At 48.0% G+C, this 14447-nt stretch overlaps 1 protein-coding gene across 1 annotated transcript in view; it reads right to left on the bottom strand.

The window, feature by feature from the left end:
* Positions 1-14447, bottom strand: part of LOC141101553 (oocyte zinc finger protein XlCOF29-like) — a 221784-nt gene that overhangs the window by 200618 nt on the left and 6719 nt on the right. The window contains exon 2 of the mRNA XM_073590673.1: positions 10628-10777. Within this exon, the coding sequence (XP_073446774.1) occupies positions 10628-10777 (150 nt within the window). The remainder of the gene's footprint in view (positions 1-10627; positions 10778-14447) is intronic.

Raw genomic sequence — 14447 nt, 5'->3', positions numbered from 1 at the left:
ACACCTAGGTTTAGAGGAAATTAGGAAAAAAAATTGAAGCAAAAATTGTGGTTAATTCTGTACTTAATATCCCCTATCCTGGTATATATGGTCCCCTCATCCCTACCCTGGTATACATAGATCCCTCATCCCTATACTAGTATGCATGGCCCCATCCTTATCCTGGTTTGCAGGGCTCCCATCATGTCGTAGTATGCATGGCCCTCATCCTTATCCTGGTATGCAGCGTCCCCATTTTGTCCTAGTATGCAGGGTCCCATCCCTATTCTGGCATGATTGGCCCCATCCCGCTCCTGGTATGCATGGCCCCCATCCTTATCCTGGTATGCAGGGCACCATCACTATTCGGGTATGACTGGCCCCCCATTCCAGTCCTGGTATGCATAGCCCAATCCTTATAATTGGCCCCATCCTGGTATCCATGGCCCCATCACAAAACATTAAAAAAAAGCATTACACTTACCTACCCGGCGCTCCCTTGCTGAATCCTGCTCTGATACCAGCAACTGCTTTATGCTTGTAAGCAGCACATGGCAGGGACATAATGCGTTGCTCACAAGCAGAGCACAGCTGCCAGAGTACTCGCCTTTAAAACTATATCAACATTATGAACATAAAAAAGGCTTCTCCCCTATGTGATGTCTCTAATGTTTATTAACAGTTGATTTCCAAGTAAAATATTTCCCACATTAAGAAAATGAAAACGGCTTCTCCTCTGTGTGACTGCTCTGATGTCTAACAAGAAGCGCTTTCCGGTTAAAATATTTCCCACAATCTGAACAGGAAAAAGGCTTCTCCCCTGTGTGAGTTCTATGGTGTTCATTAAGATTCCCTTTCTGGTTAAAACATTTCCCACATTCTGAACAGGAAAAAGGCTTCTCTCCTGTGTGAGTTCTTTGGTGTATATCAAGATTACATTTCTGGTTAAAACATTTCCCACATTCTGAACATGAAAAAGGCTTCTCCCCTGTGTGAGTTCTCTGGTGACTAACAAGATGCCATTTCTGGTTAAAACATTTCCCACATTCTGAACAGGAAAAAGGCTTCTCCCCTGTGTGAGTTCTCTGGTGAATAAGAAAAAGTTTTTTTTGTGAAAACATTTCCCACATTCTGAACATGAAAAAGGCTTCTCCCCTGTGTGAGTTCTCTGGTGGGTAACAAAATCTGATTTATGTGTAAAACATTTCCCACATTCTGAACAGGAAAAAGGCTTCTCCCCTGTGTGAGTTCTATGGTGAGCAACAAGCAGTGATTTACGTGCAAAATATTTCCCACATTCTGAACATGAAAATGACTTCTTTGCTTTAGGAGCAGTTTGTTTTTTATTGCCTCTTTTGTGACTTTGATTTTTCTTAGTAGTCAGTAATGAATCAGAAGATGGGACCTGTTTCATAGGACCAGATGACAGATCTTTGCTGTGAATGGATGATGATATATCTGGAGTAATAGCAATCACTTCAGTTGTATCTTGTAGGATCTCAAGATCATCAGATTTCAAAATTGAAGATGTCAGCTCTCCCTCTGATCTCCTGGTACAGTCATCTGCTAAAATAAAAAAAACAATTATTTTTAATAAAATATCCATGAGTTTTATATTTTTGAACGTTTCTACTTAAACTGTCCATAAAAATGGCAAGCTATGTAAAAAACTTTAATTATTTACCAAGACAATGAGAGTTCACAGTCTAATAGAAAACCTTGTTGGATGAGCCAGTAGTGTGCGGTGTTCAACTGTTTGTTCATTCTGCCTCCCAAATATCGAATAAAAAGAAACCAATCAATGTTATGTAGGCGAAAATAATACCAATTCTCATCTCACAAAAACAAGTCCCCACTCAGGTCCATCATCTGTCAATGGAAAAACAGAGGTTCCCACACTATTAGTGGCTCAAAGGCTGCTGAAAACCAACAAGGTTTCTATAAACCAATCCAGCAAAATCCGCTCTCACTTCGGAGTCTTGTAGTGTGCGCAAACAACATTTAGGATCCCTGTATTTAGCAATATTATAGTGAGAAGAACCCACTTAATTTGTGGTGTGTGTCTCCTGGAGCACAATCTGGGCACTATGTGCTGGGTAATAAAATGGCAAATGTGTAATTTTCACTCCAACATCCACTGCGTGTTAATTTCCGGAAAGTGGCTGTGGAGTCAAAATATTCACTCCTCCTACACACGTGGTCAAAATTGTTGGTACCCCTCGTTTAATGACAGAAAAACCCACAATGGTCACAGAAATAACTTTAATCTGACAAAAGTAGAAATAAATCAAAAATCTATGAAAATGAGCAGATGAAAGTCTGACATTGCTTTTCAGCCAGGCTTCCACAGAATTTTTAAAAAATTAAAACTCATGAAATAGGCCTTAACGTAATCGGTTCATGACCGCCAATGGTAGATAAACGCCGGCGCAAGCAGGACTTTGTGCAGCGCAGTCGTTTGTCTACGGTCGGCAGTTTTGTGCTCATCGGGACCCCACGTACCTTATAACTAGGGGATTCCACCGCAAAATGCTTCCTGTGACCCCCTACCTCATTGAGACCTGATCGGTACAGGTCCTTATGACGTCAGCGTCACACCAGCCAATGAGACAAATCACTGGGAAAGTTTGTTGCAGCAATGAACTTTTCCTGGCGATCTGCCCCATAAAAACGCTGTTTCTCCTCAGATCTCCTGTCGGTAAGAGATTAGAGGAGAAAGTGTTACAAGTGCTGCTGGGAACAGCTGTGTCAGTCAGCGATTGTGCTATAAAGTAACAATACAGATAAGGCAGGTTAGGGTTAGTGCTATAGTTAGGGTTAGTGTTGGGACTAAAGTTAGTGTTTATTCTAAAGTTAGGGTTAGGCTAAAGAATTAGGTTTTTCTCAATTGTTTCCCCAATAATTTGGTCACGTCAGAGTTTTCTATTTCCGGGAAAAAAAAAAATAAATAAAATGGCCCGTCAGTATTATAGTGCAGAGGAGGCTTATGCACTTTTATGTTCGGACAGTGAAGAAAGTGCAGTGTCAGATGGCGATGTGGATTTCGAGGGCTTTAGTAGCAGCGACAGTGATAGCTCAGAAATGAGCAGTGATTCTGGTCCATCCTCACACACAAGGACCAGTACAACAAGGAGGACAAATAGCGCTTCTGGAGAAATGTCTCCAACTCCAATGCCCAGTACTAGCGCTGTCCCTAGTGCTCGTGAATTGGCGCACACCAATGTCCAAGGGGCTTTTCCTCTTGATGTAGCATTTCCCAGATGGGAGGCTTCGGATTCGGCTACTCCATTCATCCCTAATTTTAATGCCATTCCTGGTATAAATGTGGAGGTGGAAAATTTTGGAACAATTAATTTTTTAATTTGTTTCTGACAGATAGCTTGCTAGAGCATATTGTCCTACAAATTTATATGTGTCCCAATTCATCAGCCAGAATCCACCATCCTATTATGCTAGGTCAAATTTATGGACACCAACTAATGTCCTAGAAAGTAAAACATTTTTAGGACTTACATTCAATATGGAGCTTGTTAAAAAAATGAGCATTCAGTCCTATTGGTCCAACTGCCCTGTTCAAGCCACCCCTATGTTATTTCCATTGATGAGTCCATTATAAAATTCAAAGGAAGACTGCATCTTAAGCAATTTATTCCTTCTAAGAGGGCAAGGTTCGGCATAAAGCTCTATAAAATGTGTGAGAGTTCAACCGGATACACATCAGCTTTTCACAATTATGAGGGGAAAGACAGCAAACTGAACCCACCAGGAAGCCCTACTTATCTGGGGACTGTCAGGGTCCTGACAGCGCCAGCGTACAGCCTCCGCTAAGCAGGGACTCACCCGCACCGTAGGGACCCCTGGGGACAAGAATAGCCGGAAAATAAAGATGAACAGGACCTGAATGTAGAAGTTTAGCAAGCCGGCATAGGACCTATGGTCATGTGACTGCAAGGGGGCAGGGCTTAGTGTCCTGCTTTCAGGGGAGGTAGAAAACTCAGAGTCAGGCAAAGCGGGGGTCAAGCACAATACAGGCAAGTGAGGTACCTGAGGGATAAACAGACGGAAGGTCAGACAAAGCCAAAGGTCATACACAAGATATCAGTACAGTACCAGGGATGAGACAGAACGGACAGTCAGGGCCAAGCAGAGATCAAAACCAAACAGACGTAGAAGGTACCAGGCAGAATCCAACGCGATATCCAGAGAACAGGCCGAGTCGTACACAGAGAATCAAGCAACCAGAACACAGCACTAACACACTCAGGGGTCACCACACAATGCCAAGGGCGAAAGTATAACTGACGGGGGATGGGAGCTTCCTGAGGCTATAAGAAGCCTCCCCAGAACCATGAGAGGCCACCATAATAGGTCCCAGGTGTGCAGGTGAGAGTCTGCACTGAGATCAGAACATTAACCCCAGAAGTGCCGGTCATCCAGCACTGGTATCATGACATGGACATCTGGAAAAATGGTTTGGGAGATGATAACTCCATTTTTACAAAAAGGCTACAATCTGTATGTTGACTACTACTACACCAGCATACCCCTATTTAAAAGTCTGGTTGAACATAACATAGGGGCTTGTGGGACCATTCGCAAGAACCATTAGGGGTTTCCACAATCATTGGTCAAAGAAAAGTTCTGAAAGGGGCAGTCAGGGGCTTTACACAATGGAGAGCTGCTTGTCCTTAAGTATAAGGATAAAGATATTTTTATCCTGAGCTCGATCCACACAGATGCCACAAGGGCCACTGCAGACCAACAGGGATCCACTACTCCAAAACCTGTGTCTGTCACTGACTACAACAAATATATGGGGTGTGGACCTTGCAGATCAGGTTCTACAGCCATACCAGGTATCAAGAAAATCAAATACCTGGTATAAAAAGTTAGTCATGTATTTGTTTCAGGTGGCCACATAGAATTCTTTTGTGTTATACAAAAAAGCCGGAAATGCAGATACTTTCCTTGATTATCAGGAAAAGGTCACTGAAAATCTTGTTTTTGACAATTTTGTCCCCGCCAATCCTTTAGAATGTGAAGATGTCAGAAGACTCACTGAGCGACATTTTATTGCACTCATCCCAGTAGCTGAAACAAGAAAGAACCCCAGAGAAGATGTCGTGTATGTTCCTAGAGAGGAATGAGGCATGATCCCCGCTATTATTACCCACAATGCCCATCATTGCCAGCCTTATGCCTCCATGACGGCTTTACAATCTTCCACACAGAACCACGTTGTTGAACTGTTTTGACATTCAAGTATTTGGTTTATTTAGTGACAGACACATTTCAGTAGAGCTGACTTAACAATTTCCGGGGGTAGGTGGGGAGAGGTCTCCAGAGATACAAGCTGGGCACAATATATTGGGCACTACAATCACATTTTTGCAATTTTTGCTATAAAACTTCTACTACGAGTTTCTGGAAATCATCCATGTAGTGAAAATGGTCACTATATCCCTAGATGAAATCCCAGAGGGGTGTCATTTCCAAAATGGGGTCACTTCAGGGAGGATTCTCTTGTTCTGGCACTTAGCGGCTCTCCAAAGTGCCATAAAAGCAGAATCCCCCCTGAAGTGACCCCATTTTGGAAATGACACCCCTCTGGGAATTCATCTCTGGGTGTAGTGACCATTTACCTATCTACCTATTTTCCAATGTAATATCTGGGGTTAAAAAAACATTTTAGGCCGGTTTCACATTCGCGCTTTTGAGCGCAGCGACGGCCTGCGCACGGCCGCCGCTAAGCCCCGCCCCATGCCCCGCCTCCACCAGTATCTCCGCCTCCGGGCGCATGACGTTGCATGCGTCGTGCGTCCCCTATCTTCATCACAGAGGGCGCAGGCCGTGCGCAGTCTGCGCACAGTCTGCGTTTGGCGGCGCATGCGTCCTTTTGACGGTGCGCCGAGCAGCGCCAAACGCAACCTGTTGCATTTTGGTTGTGCTTCGGCGCACCGTCAAAAGGACGCATGCGCCGCCAAACGCAGACTGTGCGCAGACTGCGCACGGCCTGCGCCCTCTGTGATGAAGATAGGGGACGCACGACGCATGCAACGTCATGTGCCCGGAGGCGGAGATACCGGTGGAGGCGGGGCAGGGCTTAGCGGCGGCCGTGCGCAGGCCGTCGCTGCGCTCAAAAGCGCGAATGTGAAACCGGCCTTAGTCGTATAAATGTACCATATTATTCGGACTATAAGACGCACTTTTTCCCAAATATTTTTTGGGGGAAATGGGGGTGTGTCTTATAGTAGGAATATACTTACAAATGATGCAGCGGCGCTCTGTGCTGCGTGGAGGGCTCCGCCAGCATTTTGTCAAAGCCCGGAGACCCCTGCAGCTCCATTGCTGCGATGCGGTGGTCTCCAGAAAAATGGCCGCTGTGGGCGGCTCATGCTCAGATTCAGATCTCGCCCCAAGATCTCGTTGCCGAGATCTGAATCTGAGCATGCACCGCCCCCAGCTGCCATTTTCCCAGAAGCCACCGCATCGCAGCAATGGAGCTGCAGAGGCCTCTGGCTTTGACAAAATGGCGCCGCCGCCCCAGCACAGAGTGCTGCCACCGTCCCAGGTAGAGCGCTGCTGCACCAGCATAGAGCGCTGCCGCCACCCCAGCACAGAGCACCGCTGCCGCACCAGCCTGGGATGGGATTTTCCGGAGGCCACTGCACCAGCATAGACCTCCGAACAACCTCTGTGATCACTCTTGCACCTGTGCTGATCCCCCCCGGTAAGCTGAATTCAGACTGTAAGACGGACCCCCATTTAGCACTTTTTTCCCCTATTCTCGTTTTGAAAATTTGGGGTGCATCTTATGGTCCGAAAAATACAGTAATTTTTTCTTCACTGCCCAATGGTATAATTTTCTATGGAACAGCGGTGGTGTCAGTATGCTCACTGCACCACTAGAAGAATTCATTCAGGGAAGTATTTGGTAAAATGCGGTCACTTTTGGGGCTTATGCTGTTCTGGCACCTCAGGGGCTCTGACAATGTGACATGTCACCCACAAACAATTCCAGCAAAATCTGCTCTCCAATATGGCGCTCACTCCCTTCCGAGCTCTGCCATGCGCCAAAACAGTGGATTACCCCCACATATGGGGTGTCAGAATACTCAGGACAAATTGCAAAAAAACTTTTTGGGTGCAATTTCTCCTGTTACCCTTTGGAAAAAACATTTGAGGTCGAAAAGTTAATTTTTTGTTGAAAAAATATGATTTTTTATTTTCACAACTCTATGTAACTAACTTCTGTGAAGCACTTGGGGGTTCAAAGTGCCCATCACACATCTAGATAAGTTCCTTGGGGGGTTTAGTTTCCAAAATGGGGTCACTTCACTGTTTAGACACGTCATTGTCTCTGACAATGTGACATCACCCACAAACAATTCCAGCAAAATCTGGTCTCCAATATGGCGCTCCTTCCCTTTCAAGCTCTGCCATGCGCCCAAACAGTGGTTTAGCCTTTTTATTTCCACGGCTCTACATTATGAACTTCTGTAAAGCACCTGTGGGTTCAAGGTGCTCAATACACATCTGGATAAGTTCTCTAAGGGGTCTAGTTTCCAAAATGGGGTCACTTGTTGGTGGTTCCCACTGTTTAGGCACATCAGGGGCTCTGGAAATGCGACATGGCAACCGCTAATTATTCCAGCATATTTTGCAGTAAAAAAAAAAGAGAATTTGCAAAACAAAATGTATAGTCCATTTTCTCCTGTTACCCTTGTGAAAGTAAAAAAAAAATTAGGTGTAAAGGAAAATTTTTGTGAAAGAAAAGTAAATGTTTATTTTTTCCTTCCACATTCCATTCATTCCTGTGAAGCACCTGAAGGGTTAATAAACTTCTTGAATGTGGTTTTGAGCACCTTGAGGGGTGCAGTTTTTAGAATGGTGTCACTTTTGGGTATTTTCTGTCATATTTACCCCTCAAAGTGACTTCAAATGTGAGGTGGTCCCTAAAAAAATGGTTTTGTAAATTTTGCTATAAAAGTGAGAAATCGCTGTTTAACTTTTAACCCTTATAACTTCCTAACAATAAAATTTGATATAGTTGATATAGATGATACTGCGCAGGTGCCGCCATCACCGGTGACATTGTGCTGGATGTAATTTTTTTCTAAGCCTCACAATAGCCACAATATTATAGGCATTATCACCAATAATATCAATGCTATTATATGCATTATGTAATAATGGGGGCAGGTCAGTGAGGGGTCAGCGACCTGTCATAAGCCAATACAGATGAATATGTAATCAGAGCACCACATAAAGCTCCGCCCACAGCCCCACCCACAGCCCCGCCCCAGAGCACGAGAATCTCATTAACTGAAAGCTACAAATACAGATTACACCACAGTAAACCAGAGTTGCCCTCATTTATGGTGGACCATTGGAGCTACTATGGATCCTGAGCAGAAGATTAGAGAAAATAATATTGCTCCCCATTTCAGGAGAGATTGTGCAGTAATCTGAATTCCTTAGGATCAAAAACAATGTAATTTATGACGAGGAGTGACTCCATGACACCAGGGCTGGAGCCAACACATCTCCTGCAGGCGGGAATAAATGTATATTACAGCCCTCAGCCGCGCACAGCTTAGAGATCTATCATGGCACAGGCGGAATGTTTGTCCTGGAGATTATCACAATCCTCCTGGAAGTTAGTTGGTTTTAATACAAAGTGAAAAGTCAGGATAAAGGGAAACTCTGCTGTTATTGGACAGAAATTCACACTTGGCCTCACTGCACATTTACTGTTCTCCATCATAAAAGGGAAGTTTGGTCAGAAAGACTGGACCTGGTCTTGTAGGGACCATGAGACATTCAGCAGCACAGAAGGGAGAGAAGATTCATCCGATAAGATCTCAGGGATCTAGGAAGCCAACAGCATCATTACCCTCCGCTTTCTCTTACAGGCCCAGCATAAGATTTTTCTTCAAGTGATTTTCTATCTTCTCAGCACATTCTACGTACGCTGTCATTTGGCTTTATAGTTACAGATCTGGGCAGGTAACGGTCAGCGTCTCCTAATGTGAAGGAGAGAATGGCTATTTCCTTTCTTTTGAGAATAAACTTCAGTTGTGTGCAAGCCTTTACTGAGAAAGGAGTAGACATCTAAGGCCGGGATCACACTACTGTGTGTGATGTGAGAAACTCGCACGAGTCTCTCGCATCAACACCCGGCCGCCGACACTCAGGACCGGAGCTGTGGTTGCATGTATTTCTATGCATTTCTATGCAGCCGCAGCTCCGTTCCTGAGTACCAGCAGCGGTGCTGGATGTTGATTACGAGAGATTCGTGCGAGTTTCTCGTATCACACAAAGAAGTGTGATTCCGGCCTAACTGTGCGATCGGTGTGACTCTTTAAGCGTGCACTCAGCCTATATTGGGTCAGGCACATGCAATCATATAGGTATTGCTTTAAGGGATCACCCTCACACTAATACCAGGGGGTAGGTGGATCCTCCAGGTCGTAAGTTCTATAGAAAAGGGCTTTCAATGCCCAAAGTCATTTGAACAGTTTTAGGTGGAGGAGAATGTTGTGGTCTAGAGACAAAATGGTGATCATGGTAAAACGGCCGGACTACACCACCGATAAAGCAGCCACAGCCGGTGACTGAGAGGAATCTGTGACGTCTCTGCATTCAGTGGTCACTACTTACCTGGGTAGTCATATGTGGGAATCTCCTCTTTACACCACTCATCATCTCTCACATCTGTCTCTGTAGTATTAATATGGGTCAGATCTTCACCCTGAAACAAATATTGTAAAAGTCACAGACAGATGGAGAAGTCCCATCTATGATCAGCTCTAATCCTGCCATCTCCACCGCTCTCATTACACAAGTATAAAACATATAATACTGGTGGATAAAACAAGACTGAGCACAAGACCTTCACAGCCGTCTACACATCATAGGGGAGATCTCCTGACACCGTCTCTCCATCTACCTGATGATCCTGAGGAGCACTGGGATCTTCTTGGTTACAGTCCTGTGGAAGAAGAGGACGGGGACATCTCTCTGGTGTTGTCCTCTTACTGGACAGATCTGGAGGAAACACATACAGGGACTGAATTCATTCTCTACATACAGATAATTATAGGCCGTGTGTATTTAGTCCTGTCTATTACCTGGAGATGTGAGGGGCTGGGGAACCTCCATTATGACGTCCTTGTACAGATCTCTGTGTTCTTCTAAATACTCCCACTCCTCCATGGAGAAATAGACAGCGACATCCTGACACCTTATAGGAACCTGACACATACAATGATACCGTCATCCCCCGATCCCTTCATAGTGTTACTGTATAATGTCCCAGCATTCCCAGCAGTGTCACCTCTCCAGTCAGCAGCTCCATCATCTTGTAGATGAGTTCTAGGATCTTCTGGTCATTGATGTCCTCATGGATCAAGGGGTGAGGTGGAGGCCCCGTGATTGGGCTCAGGGGTCTTCCACATCCCTCAGACACAGGGTCCTGACAGCGATCACTAGAGGTCTTCTTCACCACTGTGTAATCCTGGTTATGGAGAGACACATTAATAAATCTCACTACAGACATTTCCAGAGTCCTCACCTCTCCAGTTCTGTCCATCTGTTATTCCCATAGATAAGAATGATGTAATGTGACGTCATCAGAATCTCTCACCTCTCCAGTGAGACGGAAGAGGATCTCTAGGGTGAGGTGTAACATCCTCTCCGCCATCTTGTCTCTGTCCATATCCATCCTTGATGGGTAAATCAGGAAAATTCTCTTCTGTAGAAGATCTTCACTGAGAGGATCCGATATTGTAGAGACCTGAATGAGAAGAAGATGATCCGATGTAACATCATAAGAATCCTGTGTAATAATACAATTACTGGAGATAATAAGGGAAACATATGAGGAGATTTATTATCTTACAGGGTTTAGTTTTCTCCCCTGACATCTACTAATAAAACCTATATATTTAGGCCACAGACAACAAGCAGTTTCCTCCTCGGAGTCGGCAGCTGAACACGTTCCTCATAGACTCATCTTCCATAACGCTAATTCTCGTCTCATTACCGACACTGGAATCGGCATTAGCAATACTGCAGGAGATATTCATTACACGCGACATGAGAAATAACTCCTTCATGATGAGGACGACATCTTCATCTTCTACTGCGGCTCTAGAGACAGATGTGGCCAGAGTCGGTCACTGCCTCCATCCCCACCGGCCGTCTATATGAAGGTTTCCCGTCTTCCCCGCACTGGAATCTTCTCTCCCGTTAGATCTCAGCTCTGAGTCACACACAGAAGTTTGAGGCTTTTCTGGAAGAACAGGACAGGAGAGATCTGAGGCCGATGTCTCCATGTACAGGGTTTCCCTCTGGATAAGAGGCTTTTCTATCACTTTCCCCCAATTAGAGGGGACACCTGTGGATATCGGGGTCTTTACCGGCTGCAGTCCTGGGGGGATTTACTCGGTAACGTGGACGTTGGACAAACGTCACCATCAATTCCCATCAGAGTGAAGGAACATCGCTCCTCTATTCAGCTCTATGGATCCAGGATGAAATCCACTGCGGCCCCTGCAAGAAAAGAGCGAAGTCTGGTGAGACCCCCGAGGCCGGAGATTTCTACAGCTGCTCTGTGCGCACAGGACCTGTGATGAGGTCACAGGAGGGGAGGAGTCAGGGGTCACATGATCAGGGGCCTCAGTGTGTGCAGGACTCTGCTGTGCTGATTGTCATGGTGCTGGATGAGGGGAAGTTTATGTGTGGGGTCAGGAGGAGTTACAGGGTGGATGTAGCAGAGCTGTGTGTGTACGAGATGTACGGACCGGAGCTGCGTGTGTACAAGGTGTACGGAGCGGAGCCGCTTGTATACGAGGTGTTCGGAGCGGAGCCATGTGTGTACGAGGTGTACGGAGCGGAGCCGCGTCTACGAGGTGTACGGAGCAGAACCGCATGTGTACGGAGCGGAACCGCATGTGTACGAGGTGTACGGAGCAGAGCCGTGTGTGTACGAGTTGTACGGAGCGGAGCTGCGTGTGTACAAGGTGTACGGAGCGGAGCCGCTTGTATACGAGGTGTTTGGAGCGGAGCCATGTGTGTACGAGGTGTACGGAGCGGAGCCGCGTGTACGAGGTGTACGGAGCGGAGCCGCGTGTGTACGAGGTGTACGGACGGGGCCGCGTGTGTGCGAGCTGTACGGAGCGGAGCCGTGTGTGTACGAGGTGTACGGAGCAGAGCCCTGTGTGTACGAGGTGTACGGAGCGGAGCCTCGTGTGTACGGAGCGGAGCCCTGTGTGTACGAGGTGTACGGTGCAGAGCCGCGTGTGTACGAGGTGTACGGTGCGGAGCCGCGTGTGTACGAGGTTTATGGTGCGGAGCCGCGTGTGTACGAGGTGTACGGTGCGGAGCCGCGTGTGTGTACAAGGTGTACGGCGTGGAGCTGTGTGTGTACGAGGTGTACGGAGAGGTGTACGGAGTGGAGCCGCGTGTGTGCGAGGTGTACGGAGAGGAGCCACGTGTGTACGAGGTGTACGGAGCGGAGCCACATGTGTGTACGAGGTGTACAGAGTGGAGCCGCGTGTGTACGAGGTGTACGGAGAGGAGCCGCGTGTGTACGAGGTGTACGGAGAGGAGCCACGTGTGTACGAGGTGTACGGAGAGGAGCCACGTGTGTACGAGGTGTACGGAGAGGAGCCGCGTGTGTACGAGGTGTACGGAGAGGATCCGCGTGTGTACGAGGTGTACAGAGTGGAGCCGCGTGTGTACGAGGTGTACGGAGCGGAGCCACATGTGTGTACGAGGTGTACGGAGCAGAGCCGCGTGTGTACGAGGTGTACGGTGCGGAGCCGCGTGTGTACGAGGTGTACGGTGCGGAGCCGCGTGTGTACGAGGTGTACGGTGCGGAGCCGCGTGTGTGTACAAGGTGTACGGTGCGGAGCCGCGTGTGTGTACGAGGTGTACGGTGCAGAGCCGCGTGTGTACGAGGTGTACAGTGCGGAGCCGCATGTGTGTACAAGGTGTACGGCGTGGAGCTGTGTGTGTACGAGGTGTACGGAGTAGAGCCGCGTGTGTACGAGGTGTACGGAGTGGAGCCGCGTGTGTGCGAGGTGTACGGAGAGGAGCCACGTGTGTACGAGGTGTACGGAGCGGACCCACATGTGTGTACGAGGTGTACAGAGTGGAGCCGCGTGTGTACGAGGTGTACGGAGAGGAGCCACGTGTGTACGAGGTGTACGGAGAGGAGCCACGTGTGTACGAGGTGTACGGAGAGGAGCCACGTGTGTACGAGGTGTACGGAGAGGATCCGCGTGTGTACGAGGTGTACAGAGTGGAGCCGCGTGTGTACGAGGTGTACGGAGCGGAGCCACATGTGTACGAGGTGTACGGAGCGGAGTTGCCTGTGTACGAGGTGTACGGAGAGGAGCCATGTGTACGAGGTGTACGGAGCGTAGCCGCCTGTGTACGAGGTGTACGGAGCGGAGCCGCCTGTGTACGAGGTGTACGGAGAGGAGCCATGTGTACGAGGTATACGTAGCGGAGCCGCGTGTGTACGAGGTGTATGGAGCGGAGCCACATGTGTGCGAGGTGTACGGAGCAGAGCCGCATGTGCACGGAGCAGAGCCGCGTGTTTACGAGGTGTATGGTGCAGAGCCGTGTGTGTACGAGGTGTACAGAGCAGAGCCGTGTGTGTACGGAGCGGAGCCGCGTTTGTTTGGACCCCTCTGTGTACTCTGTATACCCCCATCTTCAGTCACAGACCCCTCTGTGTACTCTGTATACCCCCATCTTCAGTCACAGACCCCTCTGTGTATTCTGTATACCCACATCTTCAGTCACAGACCCCTCTGTGTAAGCTGTATACCCCCAGCTTCAGTCGCAGACCCCTCAGTGTGTAGCACTCGCAGGCACGCGGGATGCAGTGACGAGGCGTGAGACGGCTTGGACTTTAAGATGTAACTTTTATATGTGAAGATGCCTATAGGGGCTATCTAGAGCAACCAAACTAGCTAACAGTAATTATCCTCGCAGGGATCAACACAAGAATACACTGATAATGCGAACACGACTAATCTGGCAAAGACCAGTGACTATAGGGCCGCCGTATTGCCGACTACGGGTCCTTGACTACAAGGTGTCACTTATCCTCTCTGTCGTCCGGCAGAGCGATGGTCGATGATGCTTCGGCGTTTCAGCCGCTGGGCCCAGCCGACGTAAATCTGGCATAGACTTCGGGCATTCCTACGCCCCGGCACGGGGGGGGCACAACAGGCCCCGGGAGGGTTCTCCGGCGTTATGCCCCCCGGCGGAGGCAGTATGGCGTTGTCTGGGGCCGGAAAGTGGAGGCCACAGCCTCGAGATGGGAACGTGCAGTGGCTGCCTCAAGTGACTGCAGGCCGGTCGCAGCTGCGGGCCGGAGTGAGGCGGCGGCTGCCACGGGCGGCAGCGGACAGGCCGCAGCCACGGGCTGGAGTGAAGCGGCGACAGCT

The sequence above is a fragment of the Dendrobates tinctorius genome, unplaced genomic scaffold, assembly GCF_039654945.1.
Source record: "Dendrobates tinctorius isolate UK_male_01 unplaced genomic scaffold, ASM3965494v1 ptg000119l, whole genome shotgun sequence".
Lineage (NCBI taxonomy): Eukaryota > Metazoa > Chordata > Amphibia > Anura > Dendrobatidae > Dendrobates > Dendrobates tinctorius.
Note: the sequence above shows the minus strand (reverse complement) of the source record. Positions and strands in the feature narration are given on the sequence as shown.